The 25734-nt window shown below is 44.6% G+C and overlaps 2 protein-coding genes across 3 annotated transcripts; both read right to left on the reverse strand.

Moving 5' to 3' along the window:
* Positions 1 to 1026: 1026 nt before the first annotated feature.
* On the reverse strand, positions 1027 to 2603 carry LOC143429214 (uncharacterized). Its single transcript, XM_076904718.1, has 3 exons — positions 2328 to 2603; positions 1791 to 2147; positions 1027 to 1419 (listed from the first exon to the last, which is right to left on the reverse strand). Exons 1-3 carry the CDS (start codon positions 2534 to 2536, stop codon positions 1041 to 1043), a joined length of 945 nt encoding a protein of 314 aa, XP_076760833.1. The 5' UTR covers positions 2537 to 2603; the 3' UTR covers positions 1027 to 1040.
* Positions 2604 to 2858: 255 nt separating this feature from the next.
* LOC143428834 (lachesin) lies at positions 2859 to 25651 on the reverse strand. 2 transcript variants are annotated; one of them, XM_076903985.1, is made up of 9 exons: positions 25504 to 25651; positions 11404 to 11493; positions 10197 to 10318; positions 7429 to 7614; positions 6579 to 6771; positions 5227 to 5355; positions 5015 to 5134; positions 4716 to 4886; positions 2859 to 4246 (listed from the first exon to the last, which is right to left on the reverse strand). In XM_076903985.1, exons 2-9 carry the CDS (start codon positions 11486 to 11488, stop codon positions 3867 to 3869), a joined length of 1386 nt encoding a protein of 461 aa, XP_076760100.1. In that variant the 5' UTR covers positions 11489 to 11493; positions 25504 to 25651; the 3' UTR covers positions 2859 to 3866. The 2 variants fall into 2 exon arrangements, with proteins under 2 accessions (XP_076760100.1, XP_076760101.1); XM_076903986.1 differs by lacking the exon at positions 10197 to 10318.
* Between the last annotated feature and the right edge of the window lie 83 nt (positions 25652 to 25734).

Here is a 25734-nt window from a genome sequence, read left to right on the forward strand (position 1 = left end):
TTTTACTAAACAATAAGAAACGTGCCATATTTAGTTGTCTATGAGCAATTCATAAAATTGTAGTTTACGACAACGTAGAAATAAATTTCGTACTGTACTTCATTCTTTCCTATTTAATTTATCAGTCGATTTCACAAGATTATCAGGATGTTTGAATTTTTTTTTTAAGTCTCAAACTTGTCGCGTGAACTGTTCGAACTTTTAAAAATCTTACGCTTAACGAACAGTTGAGGAACGAAGGAAAAAAAGGGAATAGTCGTTGAATTTCGAAGTTCTTCGGTAACCGTGCTAAAACTTGGCGCAGTTCATTACACACTTTTAAAATTAAACGTTTCATTAACGTCCAATGTGATCAGGGATCGTGGGAATATTTCTTGGGAACCAAAGAAACGATAAAACGTTTACCTCCTTTTCAATATCTGTTATAATAACGATCGTCTAGAACCAACATTATTCGATCTTTCGAATTTAATTTGTAATCGGAAGTCATACGGTTATCCTCCAAATAAAATCCTCGAAGCCAAAGCCTTATTTTCTCTGGCTTCCAGTTTTCATCTTTTCCATCCCATAGTTCATTGCATATCCTTTGCTTTAAATATCCGATCGTTTCTGAATATGAAATTGGAATTTTCAAATTCCGACCTTCGAGCCTGTATATCGTTACAATCGGACAACATCTGCATGCTGATATTTTTTAACCATTTTTTTTACCACATATTACATATAAATTAAATATTTTACCATTTCTATGTACATATGTATATGCGTATACATTACCATCCTGTGCATGAGACATTGTTTCGTATAATCCATTTAATTACAATTTTAACAAGGAACCATCTCAAATCGCGAACAGTATTCAATAAATTATAAAAATTATAACTTTGAATTTTATTAAGGTTAAAATATACAATAGATCAGATACATCGTGCTCTAGCTAATTTTCTTCTCATACCTAACTTCCGGTTGTTTTGATATCTTCAAGCAACATACAGCTAACTCTTCTACAGCACTATCTTTTTTTTATGATTTAAAACATTTTAGAATGATGGTACCGAAAATCTGGACATAGATCTTATCATTGTAGGTAGGATCGCTGTGTAATCTTCAAGTATTCTCCTTGCAGTCTCGTTGTCCGTATTACCAGTCGCATTTTTGGGTCTCATGCAAAGTGTCAGCTGCCTTGCTTTCGTAGTGCAGTCAATGTTTTCGTGTATCATATTCGTGGAGAATATTTCGAACGTGTAGTCCAGCAATTTTGCAACAACACAATCAAGTATTGTATCTGCTGGTATATCCCCATACAAGCCACTTTCCGAACATTCTTTGATGACGACTATCATCCACCTCCAATTTTCCCAGTCTTCGCTATATTTAACATGTTGATTCTCCAATTGCCATGTTAAATGTGCACGGAATCTATGAATTATGAAAAGACAAATAAATCGCCTCAAAGATAAAAGTTTTCTTTCATACTAGAGTATTTCGAATTTCACATTTACGTACGTTAAAAACTACACGACTGTCTTTCTAAAAGAATTCCAAAGTTTAGAAAGACGATTCCATCTTCTTGTGATATGGAATCGTATAGTACAGAATAGCAAAGAGATTCAACTGTTCCTTTCAAATTTTTTTTTCGCTTATACCGTTCTCGTAATCAGAAGCACGTATGCAGTTTTTACATGCACGCTTGATAATGAGGTAGAGAGAGAAAAAAGATAGATGCGTCTCACATTTTTCTGCAACTCGTTTAAAGTTGCGGGAAACGTTGGAGTTCTGAAAATACTCACCCCCAGCTCAACGGGTTCTTCTCGAACTTGACATTTTTAAGGTTTTGTAGATACGCGAACATAGTGTAGTCGATGAATTTGATTTGATTGTAATCAAAGTAGAAGTTTTCCAATTTGGGAAACAGCGTAAATATACGGTAGTCGATCACCTCGATATTGTTAAACGACAAATCGAGTGTTTTTAAATTGTACATGCCCGTAAGCCAATCTTCCGTTACGGTCTTCAATTGGTTTCCCCACAGTAGTAAGTTTTCCAGTTTTGTTAGGCCTGCGAATGCCTTAGACTCTATGATGTGTATGCCTGATCCGTGTAAATCCAAAGTTTTCAGGGTTGCTCCAAATTTTACGAAGCTATTTCTACGCACAACACGACGTGCATTAAATTTTCAATAGTTATTTCATTTTTAATCTTTTGTCTTAGTATCAGTACACATGTTAATTGTTCTCTAGTTATAGTTTAATATTACTCTTCTTACCCTAACTCTGATTTACGATAAAATCCTCATACTTAAATAATATGAATCTTGTTTCTCTTACTTTGGGATAATAGGTATTCTCGAATCTGAAATTTGTATCTTCGTCGTATTGGTCCATGCCTTTTCTAATGCCTTCAAATTCATTTGGTCCATGCAGATGAACGATACATGCTTATCATTACCCTCGGTAATAGTCTCGCAATTGTTCGAACCCGTCACGAATCTTGCCAATAAATGAAAAATGAAACACGCATTTACAAGATACTTCATGATTCACGTTTGATAGAAACGAACCGACGCCAAACACGAGCGTTTAATAACTGAACATTCCTGATGCCTCGTGCGATGCGCAACTGAATCGCGTAGGCGATGTATCCTTCGTTTCCTGTTACGTTTTCCTCTTTTGATAAGAGAATCAGTTGTTGCGTATTCGATTGAAGAGGCTGTTCCTTGTTTCGTAGAAAAAAAATGATCGTACTATTTGAAATTATCTTCTAATGATCTTAAGGGTGCGTAAGGAAAAGAATGAAAGGAATTGCAGATAGTGAAGTTTATGGTAAAAACAACGTTTATTGTCGTACATATATACACGGATACACAACTCAGACGTTAACATCGATAAACGATACATTCATTGGTTGCTAATAGAGAACGTTTCACGAACCGATGATCGAGTGGGCGATAGTGGATTACGTTCGTTCGTTCTATCACATTCATGCCTGGGCAACCGATTCCCTCGAACGAATTCGTGAAAAAAGCAATGGAGAAATCAACTTACTCCTCGTAACTTTTATCTCAACAATTCTCCTCGACATGCACACGCGCAAAATATATATACACAATTAACGTTTCCGCTCGCTCAAAAATAACTGTACCTCTCTGTTCTGGCAGTGCTGCACGAGATATCGAGTATAATAAACGAACATCCATCGATTTTGGTAAAGGTACATGCTTTCCTCGTGTATATCCGTCAACAACGATAGTCTACGAGCGTTAAGGCGAAATAACACGGCCCACTATGGTCGAACAACGCGATCGATGCGAAAGAATCAGAAGCAAAGTGGACAATTTAATTTACCCTATTCATCCCGCTTACGTTCGCGCCGAGTCAATCGCGTTGTTCGATCAGAGTGAAACGTGTGATATCATCTTTATCGGTGGTCGATGATTGTTCTACCGATTTATCGTATACAGCTACAGTTATTGTCATAAAAACCGTTTCGTTATTTACACCACAGAACGATGTACACTGGATGCGCTTCTCATAATCATCACACACCTATAGTGAACAACACCTATAGTCCCAAGATTGTGCGTGCACTTTACTACACGACAGGCGCGTCGCTGACGATTTTCTGGATAGGAAGATAAAAAGGATGTACAAACGACGTTTCCCGTACAAATTCGAAACGTACAAGTTGTCAAACGTAAAATACGACGAGCGCCTAGTTAGGATAAAATGAGCTTCTCTCGAGATACACTTTCCACCCCAATTTTTTTTTCGGGGGCGGCGGGGAGGGGGTGGTTTTCGCCTTTACTTTTAATCTCTACGATGAAAGGTGATTTTGTACTCTTTCGTACATACGAAACAGCCGACTGTTTACCAGCTACAGATCACTATCACTAGGAAAGCGAACATTAATCCTACGCAGTTTAATCGCGAGTGTTGTCGTGGCGACGTGACGCTGTTCTGAACGTTCTGCTGGGTCGGTGCAAAATGCGCTGGCGCAGGTGCCGGAGCCGGGTATGATGAAACTTTTGATTTTTTCACTGTGACATCCATCAATGCGTTCGAACTGTTCCTCTTCAGCACGGACGCTGTGTGACCCGTATTCCCGTTATTTTTCGACAATGAACCCCCCTCCCAGCCGAACGTGTAGTGTTTCCCTTTTCTTTCCAATTGCTTCTTCGGTCCGTACTTGTCGATGAGTTCCGTGTTGTAGCGGATGGGTACCGAGGTAGTTCTCGTCAGATGCAACTCTGAAAACATTATGCGCGAATTGAATTTTTATCACGCCGTCACGTTGAACGGTCATTAGGAGAAATGTAAGCGAGTTTGCGAATTCGAAATAGTTATCGCTTGATGGGGCCCTCGTGGAACCGTTGTTTAAAATTATAAAGTACTCTTCTAACGAAGCCACCTTTTTTTATTTACCGTGCAAATCTGCCTGTTCGCGTTCCTCGCGTTGTAATAAATATTTCGGAGCAATCGTTACAAGAGTACAGACGAAAAACACAGAACGTTTAATTAGGTTCCGAAAAATGAGCTTAGCAAGCTTTTACCCTTTCAACGCTGTTACCGCAGCATAGAAACGGTAACTGGTATCGAATCCTATACACGAGCAAGATATATCATCGAATATAATTGGTTCCCACGGGTAACGGTACCAAACGCGTGAGCAGTACCGATTCTAACTCTATTGTAAATTATAAAGTCGATTACAGTTACCTTGAAGCCTTATCGTTCCTTCAGCTTTGCCGAGTAGATTTTCCGCGGCGCAGGTGTAACTGCCAAAGTCATCCCTGTTCAATCTCTTGATGGTCAGGTTCAATTGATACGCGTAATCGTTCAACGGAAGCTCCGTTAGAACGTGTTTCTCGTCGGACAATAACTTCATACCTGCAACCGTTCGCCATAGTTCGTGGAACGTGGCGGTAGTTCGCGTTACAGGGCGAGCAAACGCTCGTCCACGAAGGGTACACACGACATTGAGAAATAACACGTGGGTTTCGATATTACATGCTCACCATCGTCCCTGTACCATGTATTCAGAGCCTTCGGCCAGGACTCGACGTAGCAATGAAGAACGACGTCGCTGTTAGCAGGTGCCGCTACTAATTGGTTCGAGACTTTAATCAGCGGTTTAACTGCGCCAGGAGAAAACCATAATTAATCATTTGGAAGTTTCTTCGATGGCAGTGGCCCGTCGATTTAACGGGCCGCGCCACGCTTCACTTACATCGCACGTTCACGTAATATCGCTTGCTGACCGTCGGCGGCACACCGTTAGACGCGATGCAGAGGTAAGAGCCCATCTCCTGCCGCAGAATGCCCCTCAAATGAAGCTGCTCCCCTTCGTACGATTTTACTGCGCGGGGCATATTCAACGGGTCACTCGAAATCTCGTACACCAATGCGAACAAGTACTATATTCGCATATTTCTATTCTACCGTAGGATGTCCCAATTTAGGTAACAACTTTATTCTATTTCAATGATTTCACTGTACCAACGTTTCCATCCTTCTTTGACTGATTTAGACCAGACGGTAATTTCCGTTCCATTTTAATCGAATAAATGTTTCAGTAAATGGTACAGCGCCTAATTCGACGAAACTTTCGGCCCCAGTCGGAATTGCAAATATTAGGTACTTTTATCCTATGCTCGATTTAATGGCTACTCTTAGTCTATTTGAGGGTTTTTAAAATTCCGTTCTTCTTTTAATATCTGCATGACTCACGTGGGTACTTAATCGCATTCCACTTTAATATTCCGTATATCGTTTTTATTGCGGCTTCCGCGGAACGTGTAACGCGTCCATGGGGGAAAACGAGGGTGGACCGCGGTTTGAAGCTCATTAAGGGGGCCGAAACAACGAGAGTACTTCCCCGTGATACGTTTTGGGGAAGATCGTCGGATCGCCGGGCACCATATAGATTCTGAGTGGTAGACACTTCCGCGGCGAGGTGTACACAGCGAATATTGCAATCGGGTATGCGAATCGATGGGGTCGGCGAAGAGGAAATATATGTAAAGTCAACATCCATCACTCACTGTTAGAAAGGCTAATCGGCTGGCTGATTTTCTACGGAACGCGATGGACCAGACGGGTTCGCGCTTTTACGTTGATACGTTCCACGAACATCTCGTTGGACGGACGAAAATGCATCGAAATACTTGAGCAACGTCCCACTCGTGCCCTCATGCATTTTTTATCATCACCGGAAAATTATTCGTCCATGCAAGTCGGGAATACTTTTAACGTTTAATAGTGAGAATACGAGCTAATTATCTTCCGGGACAATTTCAATTATAACGACGGAAAATAGTAGTCGTCTATTGCGACCTGTTCTCTGTTATTAAAAATATCTTTTTCGAAGCGACGCCAAGTAGAACGACCTACTTGTAGCCACGATAATTTAATTTAATCAGTCGACAATAATAAATTTCAGTCGAGATATGCTAGAGACATACCCCGAGCCTTTAACTTGTAATTACTACTGTGAATGTTGCCGTTGATAGAAAGAGTAAAGGAATATTTCGTACACACTGTCCAGTGATTGTCGAAAATATTGATTTTCGTATACGTTACCTCGTTGAACACTGTGCTCCGTTCGGAGGGTAATATTTCGTCCGTCTTCCCGCCGCCAAGTGACCACTGGCTTTGGTGTCCCCGTGGCTCGACATCGTAGTCGCAGATCACTGTTCTCTTTAGCCGTTAGGAGATCGGCCGAGTCGTCCAAATCCATGATATCGGGTGGTATCACTACCTTCATGTGTCCCGTCTGCGCAAAGGTCGTTAGAGACCATCTCATATACTACCATTTGTCTGTCCGTGGCGAAGATCCCCCTGACCCATGGTGTCCATTCCACCTTTCTCTCCCTCTCGAACATTTAAATCAAGCTTAACTCGCGGACCCGTGCCTCAACAAATACCACTGCTGCGATGCCGACTTTTCTCTAATCTAGGTTTTCCATCGGCGAAAAAACGCAGCCAGAGTCAATGGGTTACCAGTTGTAACGATAACTGGGGGTACAACGAAACGAATAACCCGATATATTTTCCCCTCTCTTTTCATTCCACTCGCGTTTTCACTCGACTTTCCGCGCGAAATTTCGTGTTCAATTTTGTCGATGTTATCACCAGGCTATCCCTTCGATAGTAATATTTTCGACGTGTCAACCATGTTACGTCCAATCGACGGTAATGCAGCAACGTTATCTATTAACTCACTTCCCTCCGTTCGCATTGTATCGTATATAATATCGGGACGATTAAAAACGGAATAGAAAGGGGGAGGTAAAAAATGGTAATCGCTCGACATATAGCGCGTTACAATACTCTATTATAACGCGTATCTGCATGTATAAAGAGAGAGGGAGAGAGAGGGAGAGAAAGCTGTGAACATTCAATAACTAGAGATAAAGACGAACATACTAACCTGACTCCTCATAGGATCCGTATTAACTTGACACATGTACGTGCCAGAGTCGTTCGGTTGGACGTTGGTCACATGCAGTTTCCACGTGTTATGTCCGTTGTGAGTGACAGACAACCGTGGATTTTGAGCGACCATGCGCGTATGAATGGCTAGGATAGCTTTCGAGTCGGACTTCATCCAGGCAACCTGCATAATACAATCACGGGGGTATGAACGTTCTCGCAGTTTCAGCACCGCGACTTGCGGTTGCATTACTTACGCCGCCCACCCCTTATGATATCGTCGTTCTAGAATTAGTTTATTATGGATGACGCTTCTTGTTCTGTCTACAACAGTTAGTGAAAGAGAAAAGGAGAGATGATAGAGAGAGGGAGAGAGCACAATATATATTGTACGTAGGTTCTCTCTAGTAATACGTTCTGGACGATTCTGAGGGACGGAGGGTGGTGCAATAAGAATAATGCCTCCCCCGTTTGAATGTACCAAGACTGATCACTCGAATTCCAGATGCTGCCATTTTAGTGTCTATTGAACGTTACTAGTGGCCTGGTTACTTTCTTGATTAGACAGTTAAACCTACCCCGTTAGGGCAGCCGCGTTCGAGGGGTCCTTCTTATTACGCTCTCCCGTTTACCCGTCCCCCGCGTACCTTGTAATCGTTTACGAGCTATGAATAATAAATTTCTAAAGAAACGCTTCTCGTCGGACGGATTTTTCAAAGCTTGAAAAGGGGAGAGCTCGTGATACGAATGGATGGAATGCATTTAACATGGATCCCTTTTTTGTTGCCTGCATTATGGTTACACGTTCGCAGAGAACAAAAAGTGTAGAAGAGTTTACATTTCGCAGGCTGTTACGTTAAGATAAACGAAAATTATTTACGCGCGCGAATTACATATTTTAAGCGATATACGAGAACAAGTTTCTCCCTGTGCGAACGTAAAATGTTCTCTCCGATTTCCCGTTGCCTTCTGTATTCATGAATTCCAACATAAATGCGCCCGTTAAGACTTGGAACGTAAATATTATGCTGTAATAAAAGAAAGTAACTGGGAGAGAGAGAGAGAGAGGGAGAGCAAGAGAGAGAAAAAAGGCTCGAATTACGGCGTAATTCAACTCTTATTCCCCATTTGTTGCTTCCTCGGGACGAACAATATCGATAGTAAACCGGGGCATCGTTGCGATTACTCGAGGATAAAAGACCGAGTCGCTTTCTCTTACCGTGGATATAACATAAACTAGACGATTATCCCTCTAAACATCGATTACGATCTGACCGATCGGGATCAGCTCGTTATGTAAATCTGAAAATTCATTTGTACGTTCAACCCTGCTGAAACGTAATTATTTACTTGCGGATCGTGGCGGAAGTGAGTGAACACTGTTATTGGATTCCGGGATTCAAATTCCAATCGGTGTTCGTGTACTTCCCGTTGGTCCCGTTTGGTACGAACATACTTCCTGCGTGCTCGATCTGTCGTATTTCAAACGACGGTTCCATTGAGCGGGTGAAAGGGCTTTTAAATCGGCAGAACAAAAGCGCCATTTTGATCCAGCGGCAATGGAATTTAAGATGTGCATAAATAACGCTGATGGACCGTTCGCCTGTTCTGTCAGACAGGAGAGAATTCTACCTGTTGGTGGAAAAAAATTTTTTACGCAAACATTCAACGACCGAATCCCTGCGCGGTGCGCGCGTACAGGCATCTGTTATATCTCTCACGTTTAGAATGACATTGGACCGGCGAATGCGTTCCTCTCTGGCCGTGCTGAAACGAACGCGTACCGATCGATGCCGCGACCGTTTAAAGTAATTACTCTGAACGAATCGGTTTTTCCGACTGAATTTCGCAATATCTTGATCCCTAGCGCATAACACTGGCGAAGTGACGTGGAACATAATCGATTCCCGATATCTGTCTTTTGTCTCCGGTATTCGGAACGAAAAATTGTTTGCGTAATAATATTTTCCCCGTCACGAGCATTTTGACGTGAAGCTATTGTAGTTTTGAAACAAAAGTAGACGGCTGAAGCCAGGAGAAGAAAGGGAAAGGACACGATGCTTTTCAAGTAGCAAAAATCAGGACCATTCATGTTGCACGCTATATTAGCGACTCTGATTTATGTCTCTTCTTTCCAGCTTCCTTTCTTTTCCCCGGGTACTCTCTGCTCGCTGTAACATTCGGATTCCCCATGCTTCCACTTTTTCCCACTTCTTCTTCTTCTTCTTCTTCGTCTTCTTTTTCTTCTTCTTCTTCTTCTTCCCCGCCACTCTTGTGTCCTTTACCATCCCGCGTATAAGGCAGGATGAAATCTTCTGAACACGTGCCAAGACGTTTCATCTCGCGATAGAAGCGATTGTCGATTCGAGCGCGCAATCAAACTTGGACTTCTTCTCGAAAGTGAATTTCTCGGCGGGGCTCCCGATCCCGCAAGGAGCTCTGGACAGAGAGAGCTGATCGTGTGTGCGGACCGACGAAAGTGCAAACCTACGTACTTTGTCATAATCAACACCCACACGCCCGTATTTCGTTGTGTTCGGCGCATACCGTCGATATAAAATGCAAATATTGGCACGCTCCGTGTATCACACATGGTTAACCAAAGTTACGCAACGATGGCCACGTTGTTCAATAAAACGCTGCTCCGTTTCCGAGTCACGGTTACTGTTTACAGGATTAGGCGCGATTTAGGCTGTTACTTACGATTTCCCAACCGAGCTGCCCTTAATCGACTTACTAATTACACCGACAGGTGGATGCAATTACCTTGTAAGATTGAAGATGATTAACGACGCAGGTGAAGGAGACGTCACGACCTTGAATGACCGTATGGTTCTCCAGAAGTGCTAGAAATTCTGGCTGGACCTCGGACTTTGGCATCGCCTGACCTATGGCCGGTATAATTAACGATCGTGGGATTAATGATCCGCCAACTTTACATGTAATTAACTTAGGTGTACGGTTTCGAACGAAAACAATCCGGGCAACTACGTATGTGCCGGCTAGCCGAAAGTTTTAAAGTGATACCGTCAGCACGTGCAGTTTCATTGGACGTTTACCTTTCTCCATTCATCCGCCCGACTCGATATTGATTTCTTTAATCTTTTACATCTCTCCTAACCGGACCAGCTTAATCTAGCTCGTCATGCATATCGCGCCTCTATAGATTCATGGCGACTGTACGCGCGGTGAAGTTATGGGGCAATAATTCTTTTTCCGCCGGCTATTCAGATTTAGTCTCTCCTCGTTCGATGTGCTTTTTCTGTGTCGCGTGGCATTGAATTCCGGGGTGTTAAAAAAGAAAGAGGAAGACAGAGAGAACGAGAGCTGAAAGGGGGAACGGCAAAAAACGAAACGAACCGGGTAACGGGATGTTTATTAACCATATCAAAACGCGCGCGGCACAACTTCTCTGACACCTTATTAAATAACGACAGTTTCGTGCGGCCGAATGGTAAAAATGGTAAAAACGAATCGGAGGCCGGGCGTTTATGCCTTTGTCGCACGTAAACGTACGATGAAACGAGAAATTGGATATCAAACGAATATTTCGGGGCGGGAAACAAAAGCCACGGAAACGTTTAGCCGTGCGATGCTTGTATAGTGTTTCCGCCCTGTGTTCGACGGTGCGCGCGGGAATGCTTTTACGGAAGCTACGGAGACTTCCGATAGTGCTTTTAGGGGGCATTTTATTTGATTCTTAGCGAAAAGTGGAGCAAGGAAACGACATCGGGAAGGAGAAAGAAAGAACGGCACGATGCTATTACGGATACAAGAGATTCGTTCGTATCATTTTGTAGGGATTAAAAAACTTGTAACTTTTGTGCCCGCATTCCAACCAATTCAAACTTATTCCCACACCCTCCCGCCCCTAACCGTTCTTTCTTGCTCCCGCCCCCACGGTCGGTGTAATTGGGTGAAGAGTACCCGCCACTCGCGATTCTAAAGAGGCAACATCTCGTTTGATTCTTACCGAAACTCGAGTAGAGGAAGACGGCGAGGAAGAAGCAAAGAACAATGTCCCGCGATGCCATACCATAGAGCAGGCCATACGCCATACGTACTGCAACAGAAACGATTAATTGTTTAGTCGATAGAACGGATTAATCTATCTCTCTGAATATAATTTATGGGTCGCAACTTACCATCCAACTAACCATCCTGTTCTCTCGTTATATTATTTACCAAAGAATTAAACCCGCAGCGTGCGACGATAAATAAATTATCGCAATCATTCCTGTTTCATCTTTCGCGAAACAAAAGGTGCCAGATTGCCAGGGAGTTAACATCAGAATCCGTTGATTTCGCTGGCGCCCGGCAGAACGGGTAACACAATTCCCATAACTTTCCTCTCTAACGCGAGACAACAGTGTACCAACGTACACAGGAGCGTGCACGTATCAATTGGTCTGAAAAGGTCAGCGGGGAGAAGACGCATAATGTGACGGGCGGAAGGGCGAAGTCAAGAATTTCGCATGGCCGCCAACGGAAGCAGGTTCAAAGAGGGTGTGAGGGGCGGTGCGGGGTCAAGCTGAATCGCGTGAATATTAACTCGACAGTTGGTCGCCACATAAACGCCAACCGTTGATATATCCCGTCCTCACCCTCCAGCAGCCAGCACCGCAATAATACTCGAATAGTGGGTGCCTGCTGCCTCTGCTCTTCCCTTTTCAGCTGCCACCCTTCGCCTAGTATCCACCAACGCCGCCGCCACCCCCATCGAGGTGAGGCCCGCGCGGAATACGCACACTCGCGCGGATCGCGCGAGCGGAGCGAACGTTTCCACGTAGAGGCCGGTCAAATGAAAATTTCGCCCGCGTCGAACCCTGGCCCTTTATGACTTCGGGCAACGTTCTCTTTGCGTCGTTGAAAATTACGCTGCGGCTGTGTGCCGTTTAACTTAAATAACCGCCCGGTTCCGCGGAGGCAAACGATGAGAGGCGAGAGGAAGGGCGGATTTTCGAACGGGAGTGTGGGACGGTAAAGTTGAAAAGTAGCCGGAGATTACACGCGTTTAATATTTTTAATGCTCGGCCACGGATCGACCGCGATTCCCAGAAGGTGAGACGTTACGTTGGCGGAAAGCTATCGTAGCTGGCCCGGGAACCGGGAAAAAGCACGCGAAGTGGCCGATATCCTGATATAGAATGAATTTATAATTAATTGCTTGTGGGGGAAGTTTCATTAACACTTGGAGCACCACGATGGCGCCATTACCGCCGCGCTTAACACACTCCGTTTCACGTGACTTTTAATTATGGTAACGCCACAGTTCAGGTTATTCACATTCCTCGTTTGTTTATTAACACTTTTTATTTCTTTATTTCCGCTACCCAGTTTGTTGTTTGCTCGCCATCGCGGACAGTTAATGGTGTAATGATCACGTGTAACGTGCGTTTAACGAGTAACGGACGTCGAAAAATCTATCGCGCTAAATTGTCGCGCATTAAAAATTGTATGTACCGCGTTGAAAGAAATTTCTTTCGCGTATAATAAACAGAGGGGTGTTGGGCGGCGAAAGAGATGGACAGAGGGTGGCGCGGTGTCGGTGACAAACGGAGCGGTAGGCGTACGTTCCTACGGTAGAGGTCGAGGGGTAGCAAATGAAAGTGCGCGAGTTCGTACGAAGTTAAACCTTTAAAAATTCGCCCGCGCTTTTCCTCGTACGTACCACGGGCGAACGAAAATTACAGTAGCACCGACGCTGTGAACCACGACGGCCGACATGCATACATATTCCTGTTAAACAGTGCTGCGAAAGTGCATCGCGTTCCACTGGACTGCAGCTTTTTAGGCGAAAATACGAGGAAAGTCGAGTCGCGGACATCAGCCGGCGACCACTATTTTTGTTGGCTCTTTTTCGTTGTTTTTACAATATTTACAAGAGGACAACATCGTAACCGAGACAAGGGGAGAAAAGCTTTTAGCGATTACACTTTCGCATGGTGATTCCGTGAAGGCGAATGGTTGCGTCGTTGGTTGTTTCGCGAGGGGCCAAGCGCAATTAACAACCATTTCATGGTACCGCGAAAGAAGGAAATAAAGAAAGAATCCGACGAGCTGAAAAGCGAGCAATTAATCGTGCTGGAAATTACGACTACCGTCCGATTGGTAAACGGACGAATTTGATCGTAACGCGGAGGCCGGCTAAACCGTAGCTACCCGCGCTCTCGTACAAATATTGTTCGCGATCGTTCCCTCTTTTCCCTCGGACTCTTAATTAGTTTGCATGAATCTTTCATCGCGTTTTATTTAAGGGCACACACTCGAGAGAAGTAACGCGGGGATTATTGTGAAATCGTGCACGGCTCGATGATTGTTTTCGATTATTCGGCAGTGAATTTCTCAGGTATCTCGATCTCGTGACGTGTTCAATATAGGGTCCAGATGTTTTGTACGTGGCTATTTACCTCGGGCGTGATTATAATTAAATGGGAAACAGTGTCGCTCGCGATCTTTTGAATATCCGTCATTAGCTGTACCATAGCAAATTAAACATCGAAACACCAATTCCCGCGCAGGGCATACATTTGCACGTCTATCCGATGTGTATGCGCAGAGTATTATAAACGCGCGCACCAGAATTGCATGCTGTATTACCGAGAGAATAACAGCCAACGAGTGTCTCTCTGAAGGATCCAATGAACCGTTCTGTTGGCCACTTCTGACTCGAAGGAAGCTGGACGTGGTTTGGTTACCAAAAGCATCTTTGATTCTGCATATAAAGTTTGTCTCTTTCTCTTCTCCACTCCCTCTCTCTCTCTCTCTCTCTCTCTTACTATCTCCTCTATGAATATCACGTAAAATGATCTCTCCATGCATAATTACTAGCCGTGTATCAATATTCCGATGTACGGTAGACGTGCAGGAAAAGTCCAATATTACCAAACACGTACGTACGCATCCTTTTACGCGGAAAGTATATCCGTTCGCGTTCATGTAATCCAGCATTAATTCGAAAGTTCTTTTCGTTACTTTGAGATGGAGTAAAAATAGTAGGAGACTTTCTCTTATCATCTTCACATATTTTTGTGTTCTCGTTTCATTTAAGTCGGTCAACGTTCACGGGTAAACAGAGTAAAAAATATTTCACACACGGTAAAGAACCGGGGTTTTCGGTCGCATAAAGTGCGTCTGGGGAGCCTCGAAGTCTGTTTCGGAGGTCTTAAACGTTAGAGCTTAACCGACACCCACAGCAGTACAAGGAGAACGCCTCGGTAAGAGAGTACCGAGATGTGTAGGCAAAAAGAATGTAAGGGAAGAAAAAAGAAAAGGTAACTTCGGCTGTTCCACACACACACACAGCACGGCAGCAACCATGGCTCGCCTTTCCTTTCGTTTTCTCCACCCCTGTCTATATAGAATCCTTCTGCCTCTCCTCTTTCCCACCGTTGGCTTTTCGCTGTTCCACTCTCATCCCTTTTTTTTCCACTCTTTCCTTCGCTATCCTGACTTCTGTAGCGCGAAAGGAAATAAGAGTCGTTCCATGGCATCGTCTATCCGTTCATTTTACCAGGTTTGCTGTCGGAGCTATTACTTACGAGTTTCCACTTTCTTCTCGGGAGTCTACTTCTCTGTCTTCGCGTTCTCCCTCCCCTGCTTTCGACCCCTCGCTTCTTTCCCCGTGGCGTTTCTCCCCGGCATCGCTCTCTTCCGTACACTTAAAAACTGTACACGCTTTTCGAGCACTCTCATCGAATTCCCTCGGTCGAAGCTCCTTAGTACGTCGAGCGCCGGTTCCTTTGCATTCGGCTAATCTTCTCACCGGATTTACCCCTCGCGTTCCTCGTTTTTGCCAGCAAGAACAAGCAACCTTCGTCCTAACTAAATGCCGCGAATCTTTCGCGGTGGCCGCGCGAAAAGGGAAGAAAGAGGTGAAACAACAAAGTGTTTCACTCTCTCTCTCTCTCTTTCTCTCTCTGTTTCTCTCCCTTTTCATTTTAAAGCGGTTTGCGATGGATCGATTTTTAGAATCCCGTATTACTTGGAGAACGACCAAGTTGAATTAGCAGCAGGGCCAAAGGTCAGATATGTGCCAGGTGTGTCTGCAAAACCCGTGACAAAGTGTTACTAACTCGTAATTCGATTCGATTGCGATTCGAGCAGCTACCGATGGATAATGCGTACACTTCTGCATGACCGTACCGTACCTCCATTAGACCAGTTTACATGGTACACTTGCAACAGCGCCAGCTAAATACCACATTCAGACTATCCTGCGAATCAGGCATTTGGTTAATACGACTTAAGTAGGCATCTCGATCGATTCAAATGTCTGGGTTCGCGGCATACGCGCAACCCCATCGAACAATGTTGTTCCACGCAAAGAAATCAAACATTATTACGAATCCGTTCCGACGGTCACGAAATTTACATTGAACGCGGAAACGTTATTACACGGATCCCTCTTTCATAAAGTGGAAATCGATTAGATTCAACTCGGGTTGCGAAGTATATAAAAGGGCTTAACGACTCGCTTTCTGTAAGACGACCTATAATCCTTAATTGAGGGAATTTTTTATTCCTTAAAATGCCTCGGCCCTAATTCGAGCAACAAAAGTTCGCCGGCATATTCATTTGGTAGCCTCCAGTGATCTGGGAAAGTGCAACTGTAGCCCTCTACCCGGTGTGTTCCTTCCCATCTTCCACGCTCGCCTTCTCGCTTCCTTTCCACGGCTCCTTTTATCCGTGCATTTTCCACCACGATCCCCCTGGCTTTCGCCCTACCCTCACCCGCCGCTCGTTAACGTACCGAAAAGGTACAGGGAAATGGCGATTGACTATCGATGAAAGTCCGACCGTTGCCAGTAGGAGCAAGCAAGTTTTCGGAGTTCAAACCGAACTCGATACGTACGTCGGTCCGGCGTTATTCGAAACGTTATTGCCCGTGGTAAGGGTTACGTGAGATCGTGGCATTTAATCTTCCTTACGGGCAAAAGTCGACTGTTTTGTCTTCGCCAGTTGGTAATCGTTAGACACCGAAAATCTGGATCGAGATGGTAACGATACTACCGCGCGGAAATATGGATTCCAATTTGCATTGAATCATCGATTAAACCGGTTCGAACGTCTCTCAGTCGTACGGCTATAGTCTGCTCCAATGATATGGATACTCGGGGATTTTCGGAAAAGTCACTCAGGGGCTTTACTATCGATTAGCCAGTCCGTTCGCGATAAAAGTTCGGTCACTTAAGAGAACGTTTGAAATTCCTCGTATACGGGGATATCGTGAAAGTTTCTATAAGCCATTAAGGGGGCGACACGGTCAATGGGAAGAAAGTTCAGGCTGGGATGATGTAGAGTCGCTCGGCGAAAGCTCTGTATGTGTCACGCGTCGACGAAAAGAGCGAGAAATAGAGAGAAATAGAAAATGAGAGAGAGAGAGAGAGAGAGGATAAAGAGCTCGACGTGAATTCGATATACCCTTTAATCAGCGCGGGCAGGGTCCGTGCGTACCCGCGTGTCCAGAAATAAAATTTTTTTCAACCCAACCGGGAAGGGTGACACGCGCGCGGCCGCCCGGTGCATCGGATGCCACCCTTCATCGAGCGAACTTCGATAGTTCGAACTCGTTGCATTTCTGGGAAACGTAATCACGCACGAGTAGAAGCCGCGGGTCCGCGTCACAGCCTCTTTTGTTAACAAAAAACGGGAAGCGATGATGCGGCATCGTTGAAATTTTCGCATGCACGTACGAGCGTGCGTAACCGTCTCACGTGAGAAGTAATAATTAGCACCCGGCTGGCAGCGGGTTACAAAAAGGGAACAGGCAGGCCTCTCTAACTTCCACAGAGGAGCAAAATTCTCGCTTTATTAAATTTGCCACGGTACCCGTCGATCCGAACCGGCTACTCAAAAGCAATTTTCATCCTCATCCTCTCGTTACCGTATACGCGCCCGCGTGGTAAACTAATAGTCAGACGGTAATATTTCATTTTTGATGAGATACCGTTGGATTATGATACGCGGACGTGGCATCCGCGTTTCCAGAGAACCATTCAATCGCCCGTCGTTTTGCCCGCCGACGGAGGCGTCTTTCCTTAATCATTTCCCTTCCCGACGAAATCGAACGAAAGAAAGAAATGAAAAATGATTTCGCCCCGCCGTGAAATCGGATCTTCGAATAGGTCTTACGTAGCCCAGATATATATCGGTGGTTATCGATCGAACGTAGTACGAACTTCCGCGGTATCCAGCGTAGAGAGCAACGGATCGTTCCACGGAACGCAACAGAAGCACACGTAACGTACCACGAAATGGCAAATTGACTATCGATGAGCACAGACTGCCACCCGAGTAATAGCCGCAGTTAGGTTTGCACAGGAACTTGGTCCCTGTGCTGCGCTTCCCCGCTGGTTTACCCTCGCCTATATCCCAGCCCCTCTTCCCCCCTCCGCCTCTCTCGCTACTCTCTTTCTCTCCCTCTCATGGGACGATGGAACTTAAGGATTGTGGTTTAAACTGTCTGTAAAGTTGGCTCTCCACCTTGACTTCGCCTTCTGCTTTCTGGAGCATCGACACGCTACAGTTCGAGATCGTGTGCGCGCCACGAGACCTCCGACTTTCGTGAACGATTCTCTTCTTCTCCTGCCTCCCTCACGCCCGGCTTCGGGGGCTGCATTTACCATGCCACTGTCATGGATATCGGCGGAGCGTGGCGCGGAAAATATTACACCAGCTCGGCACTGGACGGGTACGAAATTCACTTATACACTTCCGTCACGCCGTAAATTGAATCGAGGGAAATGAGGCACGCGATCACTGGCAACGGGCGAGGAAGAGGTATCTCGCCTATGCACGGTGGGCCCCCCCAAGCCCTCGCCCGATCAAGGTCCATATAAAAGTAAGTCAAACAAGATTGATAGAATTACATGGAACGCGATTTAAAGACGTGCCGGCGGGGTTTGACCTGCCACGCGCGTCTCTCGTGCCACCGCCTCCTACGGCACGGGGGTTGGTCGTGACTGCGTGGAATTCCGGCACGAGGAATTTCCAGCATCGTGACATTGGCTCCATAGTTCGGATGCAACGGGAAACAGGAAAATATCGGATGAATAGATTTTAAGAATTGATGCTCCAATCTCGTGCCCGATGGGAATGCCAGTCACTTTGTATAATCGCACGCGGGAAGAAATTGCGTCGGCGAACGGGTACTCTATTTGCGGCTTCCTATCCGGATCGCGAGCAACCCGAGCCGTTGGGTTTATAACTTTTTAATTGATAAACAAATTGTGTAATCAAATCATGTATTCATTAAACACTTCCGCGTAATCAATGTGAAATAACGAGTACGCAAATAGTAGATAAAAATATGTTGCTGCGCTCAACGATAAAACAACTGGTTTCGTTCTTTTTCCACGCGCGACTTTTGTGTTTCGACGCGAAATAACGGGGAGAAAGATGAGAACATTCGACAACCTGATTTCTATGATTTATACGGACGTATACGTGCGTCAGTATTTACGCGACAAAAAATAATTGCCAATCGTTCACCACATTTTAATTAGTCATGAAGATAGATATTCATCTATTGTTTTATCCTGGCGTACAGTTTTACATAGATTTTCGCTACTACCCCGACAATCCCATCCCTCGACGAACAAAGTTGCTTTGGAATAACAATCGCAACGTTTGTAATAATTGTTCAGCGGCGAGTTACATTCGTTAAACGTATTATACTCGTTTCGAGTAGGCGACCCTTTACCGTTCTCGCGGTTTCGAGTGCCGAGCTATAGCAGCAACATCGGTTTCCGGTTTTTCATTTTCGCTCGCGGGAATCACGGTCTTGTCTCGCGATGCCCACTTTCACGAGCGACGCGTTCATTAATCTCTTCAGGAGAAGATAGCAATAGCGCTTTCTTCTCGATTCGCGCGGCGGAACATTTGTATTCACCGGGTGGCCCCGTGTTTATCGAGGGAACAGTTTCCAAACTGCTGCGTAGGGACAGTGTACGACGATGCTCGTGCATGCATGCCGAGGGGTCAAGATGTGCCGAAACCATCGTAGAGCTTCTAATCTGACTCGCAGTGTGTTTCTCATAGATTCAATTATGACACTGGTTGGGTTACCGTGCATGCATAGCCCTGGAAATTCTCCGAGAGTTCGAAGATCCTTCGGCTCTCCGTGGACCGGAGTTATCTCCGTAGAAGGGAAGCTTGCGGTCGTTGTATTAAAGGATCGCTTACGGAAGAAAATGTTTGCCCGTGCCACGGATTCTATAGGTCGATAGAAAATTATGTTTTGATAATCGCGACGATATCGCATTGAAAAGTAAATCTCTAGCATAATAGAGCGCCGATATTGCAACGAGACTGGGTTGTTTGCAGATATTACTGTATTAATTAATTAATGTTATTATCCGCTCGAACTGATTCAATTGGTTAATATAACGCATTAAACCGCACAGAAGTAATGTTGCTCCGCATTCGTATATATTTGTTAAGCAATAATTTTGCATAAGCTGCACTCTACGCTGCGCGTTATCCGGGGTGCGCGAGAGTTCGAGATGCAGAAATACCTTGACGAAAATTATGTCGGGAGCAGAGATTCTTGCGGTTATTGCTGACCGTGCCATGTCACAAATATTTGTAACATGTATCGTCCTAATACCAGAATGGTATTCAAACGTGTTTGCTCGTAACAGGCAATTTAATACGCTACATTAATATTGATCAGATTTAAATCAACGATTCGTCGAGTTGTATTTAAATGCGCCACCCAAGCATGGAAAATTTAATTGATACTGGTGTTTACAAAAAAGGAAACTAACGTGTAACAAAAAAATGGGCGAGGCAAAAATGGACCTTGCCACTTACCGAGTATCCTTAAAAACTTGTTAATTTAAACGAGATTAGAACGCCTTAGAATCAAAGGCAAGAGAATCAGACCGGCTGCCTGGAGGGTAGCGAAACACGGTTCTCGGGAAATTAGTACAGAAAAAGCTACATACGTAAAGGGGCTTAGGGGCGACAAACCTGGCTCATAATGCGACGTAGCACTCAACAAGGCCGCGGGTTTCTTGTTTCACAGCTTGCTGTAAGTGACGCTTAGGGATTTATCCGACATCGAATATGTTTCTACCGATACCCTCGGGATAATAAGGCTCGAATGGATTCGTGTACAGATCGTGGTCAAAGAGAAACCTACAGAAATGACGGGCGGTCTCGAAACATTTCGAAACGTTCGTGACACAGCACACGAGCATGACCGTACTATCGATCGAATTTTCACATATACAATAGGCCGATCAAGCATAGCGTACATCAACCGTGGTAACGCGGAAATAGACCACTATAGATTCTAATACAGTAATATGTCAAGTGCGAGGCAAATTATTGGCGAAGCTCCTTCACGCGAACGTAATTCAGCGTAGAAGAGACCGCGAACCGTGCTGAAAGGAACCATCGATAATTGCCAGACAAGGATGCTGCGAAACAGGGTTGGAAAGCTCGAAACGGACAAATTTTTTAACAAGAATGTTAGGAAACAGTAATAAAATCCTCGAGGAAGAGAGAGAGAGAGAGAGAGAGAGAGAGAGAGAGAGAGAAAGAGACAGAGACAGAGAGAGGTACATCCACCGGTACGATTGTGTTTTAACAGACGTTACGCACGAATTACCTTCAATCGTAAGCGTCTGCATCCTAAACGACGGCTTAGCAGTCGGATTTTGAGAGGATCAGACACGAGGCGAGCCCGAAGGGTAGATAGGAGCGATGATGGAGAACGCGAAAGACGAAAACGAAAGAGTGAGAGACGCGAGTTATGCGCTACAAGCGGAACCAACACAGGAAGCTCATTAAGTTGCACCCCGCGGCTGGGCCGTGCACAGAGAGATACACCAGGTGCCCCTTTACCCCTTTCGCTCGCTCGTATCAACCCCCGCCTGCCCCACCTGTTTCGCCTGGGCTGTTGTTTGCCGCGATGCGCGACGCACGCCTTCTACGCATTCAGTGTCACCTTCGTTAGGCGACATTGAGAAAAAATTATGATAATGACGATCGTGCCCGAGGGCATTCCCGCACTGCGCTTTCTCCGAGATTCGAGTGCTTTTCTCTCCTCTCTCTGTTCTCCCTGAATGCCGGTAAGAGGTCCCTTTCCCAACCTGGCGACGAACCACCGCCAAAGCATTCAACCGTTCTTACAGACCGAATAAAAAAAAAAAAGGAAGAAAAGGGAAGAAATTTCGAGCGGAGCGAGAGATACAATATAAATTCGTAACGCGAACTATGCTTTTCTGTCCAAGTATAAGCAAGCAGTGAATGATTCGGACTTGAAAGAGTTACGGCGCAAGCACCGACGCATCGGGATTTTCCTTCTCCTCTCCTTCGCCTGTTTCTTTTTTTTTTTTTTCTTTATCCTGCGCCATGTAGGAAGCTCGATTCAAGAGGAATTTCATTTCCCGTTGGTTTGCGAGGGAACCTAATTATACCTGCTTGTCGTTCTTATTTAATCAGACACGATACGACTCCGTAATGCGAGATCTCGCCATTTTCTCCCTTTTCGTGGGCGAAATTGAGTTCGACCGGTTGCTCTCGCGTTCCAACTTCCGGCTAACTATCGTCACTTCAGCCACGGAACCAGCCGCCGCGCGAAACCTCCGTTTCCGTCTACTTCTATTTTTTTCCAACCATCCCCCCGTCGGCGCTTTCAACGCTCGCACCGGTATGCGTTCCCTCGGAGATAAATCTTTGCAGTTACGAAATGGCGGGCGGGCGGAAGGCAACAAAAAAAGGGGGAGGCGCGACTGCAATAATTACCAACACTCGTGGATATATTGAATAGCAGTCGATGGTGAAAGGTAATAGGGGCAACCAATAACATCTAACGGCGAACGGTATCATCAGTCAATCTGTTGGCATGGCATGTTTATTACGGGCACGAGTTACTGTCGGTGGGAACAAATGCCTCTACAGAACGGAAAGCCACTCTAGCTAAACCTGTCCATTATCCCTGTCGTTCACTTTCGTCACTTCCTCTATATAACACATCCCTCGTCACGATGCAACGTGTGGTGCAATGAAAGGGTGCAGAAACAAACGCGCCATTGGTGAAATTAGAAGTGGACTGCAATAAGGTGGTTCGATTTTCACAGCGTGCCGGGGGAAACGCCGTCGATTAAGCGAGGATCATCGGAAATTTGTTCCTTTTCTCCCTCTCTCTCTCTCTCTCTCTCTCCTTGCTTTTATTCTTTCATTTTTGTCTATCCTTTTTTCCTCCCTTTTTTTCGGAGGTTCCGTTTATACTACGAATTCCGTTCCTCGAATTTGTTTCACGAATTGCTTTTTATCGGCTGCACTATTTGAAGCCTTTGAAGGGCTTTATGTTTGCGTCGATGAATGTAATCGTATTGGAACGAACATCGTAGTAAAACTCGATGAAATTAAAGCACCTTTTAATTAGAGAATAACTGGCCGCGTAGAATGGCGGAACGAAAAAAAACGGTTTATTTTTTTTATAACAACTTTCAAAGCTTTTTACGTCATTCGTTTTACGTGCTTCATGTCTGTTATGCGATTTTTTGCTTTCCGACAATTTCCTGTTGTGATTTAATATCTATTAACCTTGTGTAAATACAATATCATGCTGGTCACGTTCTCGTTGCAACCCCCGGCACTGTATCTACATAGTTCCTAATATATCTTCTTGACGTATTCTTTTGTTCGAAGGAACTGACGCGATACGATGCGATGTTAACAAAATAAGCTCAATTTTCAGAGCGCATCGTAAAGAACACTGGTTCTAGATTCAAAAGCAATTACCCGGCTAAGGAGGCAAGGCGAGAAAACAATAAGCATAGACGTAAATCAGAATGCTCATAAATCAGGATATAACTGTTATGAACTTAAACTTGCGGTGGAACATAGACCTTTCGATGCACTACCTTTCATTCGTCTCCATTCCCCCGGGAACATAAAATTGCAAGACGTTCAATACCGCGTATGCAAGTCGAAAGTCTATTTGTTAAAAAACCGTCAGAGATACGTTTGACGGATTGTCAACGTGGGCGACTACAATTCAAATCAAAGAATTACATTCGCGTTATTGTACATCCGCGCCGAGGAATATCTAAAAATCTCCTATTTTGATTGCACGGATGGGAATAAGATATCTGTTTCGCATACGCATATGTACGAAGGAAATGAGATTTGCTATGCATAGAAAAATAAACTGAACCTTGTTTCCATTTCCCGGTACAACTATATAAAATCCAATAGGCGTTCAACAGGGTACATAACGATATACGGACAGGAAGAATTTATCAACCCCCTATAAAAATATAAAAATTCCCCCCTTATTTCGCGCGCGCGACTACATAATTAAGGGAGAAAAGAAACAACACCGAACGCGTACATTATTACTTCCATCGATGTCAATCCCCGAATTTCACGGATTCCCGTATTCTCGTATTAATTATTCCGAAAGTCGTCTCGTTGCAACGCTGCTCGATAGAGAAAGCCAAAAAGAAAAACAGAGTAGAGAGAGGGGGAAAAAAAGAAGGCAGGATAACGGAAACATCGTAGCAGTTTTATTTAATTCAATCTTGAAAAGTTTTAACTAAGGAAGACTTCGTAGACATCGCTTACTGCCACCCCTCTCACCCTCTCTTTTTCTGGCTTTCTCTCCCTCGCTTGTCCCGCCGCCCCTTCTATTTCACTGTTCCCATTCCCACCCGGGCAACCCCCGTCCTCCTCCTCCTCCTCCTCCTCCTCCACCTCATCCTCCACTTCTCGATCTCGCACTTCCACTATCATCGCGACATTGCCCGAATTTTGAACATTAGTTTGCGAACCATTTAGCACAACTACTCGGTTGGCTGCGAGCGCAGTTCGAATCACGGCGCCCGTGCATCGGCGTGCAGCTTAAACCGCAATGCTTAGTACCATAGTGCTCGCCGGCACGGTATAGTCATTGTACATTATGCCGGGCGAGTCTTCATCCCTATGGCAAAAGCGTATAACAGCATTCCCGGGACATGTGCGAAGGTAATTGGAAAAGAAGCGAAGAGCGTGCACCTCTCGAGCGAGGGCGACGTTCAAATAAATCGCGAGGACTATGGCGGTGGGAGGAAATTTTCGTTTGTACGGAGGTCGGTACTATCCTCGAGATAATTAAATCGCGTACTCGAGTGAGGTAACCACTACCCTGACGACTAATTCCATTGTAAAATTTTAGTATTCAGCGAATACTTTTCAGACATTTTATGTAAAGAATATCGTCGGACTTTTTCGAGTGTCTGTAACTATTAAAAATCCGAGCACTTGAAAAATCGGGGAAACGTGCCTCTTTTTTTTTCTTTCTCCTCGTAAACGAATAGCATTTATGTGATGATACGCGTGTATGTACGACTTTTGTAAGTTTCCAAGAAGGTGTAACGATATTGTGCCGCTCTTGAATAAGAGCCTTCGCACAGCTTCTTTTGGTATCGCAGGAAAAGGAGCGCGATTTCACGTTACGCGTAATCGCTTAAAAGCGACACTCATGTTAGTTAATTGGCATAAATGTACGGGCTGATAAATTTTTCTAGAAGTATTAATTATCTCTGGTTATCACGGAATGTTAATTTCGAATAGTAGAATAGAATAACTTTGTGCGTTCACTTAAATTGAACAGAGGCGTCGTACAATTCGAGAAATCCCTCAAGAAATTAATCACGATAATAATGACAATTATTCTGCGATGAATCGAATTCCAGTTTCTCCTCTGGTGGCGTTTCAAATTTCAACGTTCTAAGTTAACAACGCAAATTAATTGCAATGGAATATAAATTATCACGCGCTATTTAGATTTTAAACTACCCGTCTGCCTATCGTGTTCAATTTATTAAGTCCATCGTTGGGCGATGACCATAAATTGTAGAAGATATCAATTACCACCGTATTTGGCGAAATAAATTAGCGAATCTCTCATAATAACAAATCTGCCCCGTCGGAATGACAATTTAAAAAATTCCAATAAAAACGTGATATACTGCCAGTTAAATCTAGCTGATATAAACTTCTTCCCGCTAACTACACTACGCCAATCGCACAGAACGCTCGCGGAATTAAAGTAGATGAATGATGTTACACTTACCGCGTATAGACGCGTGACGAAATTTAATTTTGGAGCTTATCAGCCAATGACACGATGATCTGAGGGCATAACTGTTGCTCTTCTCGAGATGATGCTCGGGTCGAGTGCAGCACGAACAGCGACAAGTGGCGCGTACCGTACTAACGGACAGACGATGCGCGACTGTGCGCCGAACACCCTCGCGATCTCCCTTTTATGGGCTTTCTCACGGCGCGTCCACTCATACGTCGA

Source organism: Xylocopa sonorina, chromosome 11, assembly GCF_050948175.1.
Source record: "Xylocopa sonorina isolate GNS202 chromosome 11, iyXylSono1_principal, whole genome shotgun sequence".
NCBI classification, from domain to species: Eukaryota; Metazoa; Arthropoda; class Insecta; order Hymenoptera; family Apidae; genus Xylocopa; species Xylocopa sonorina.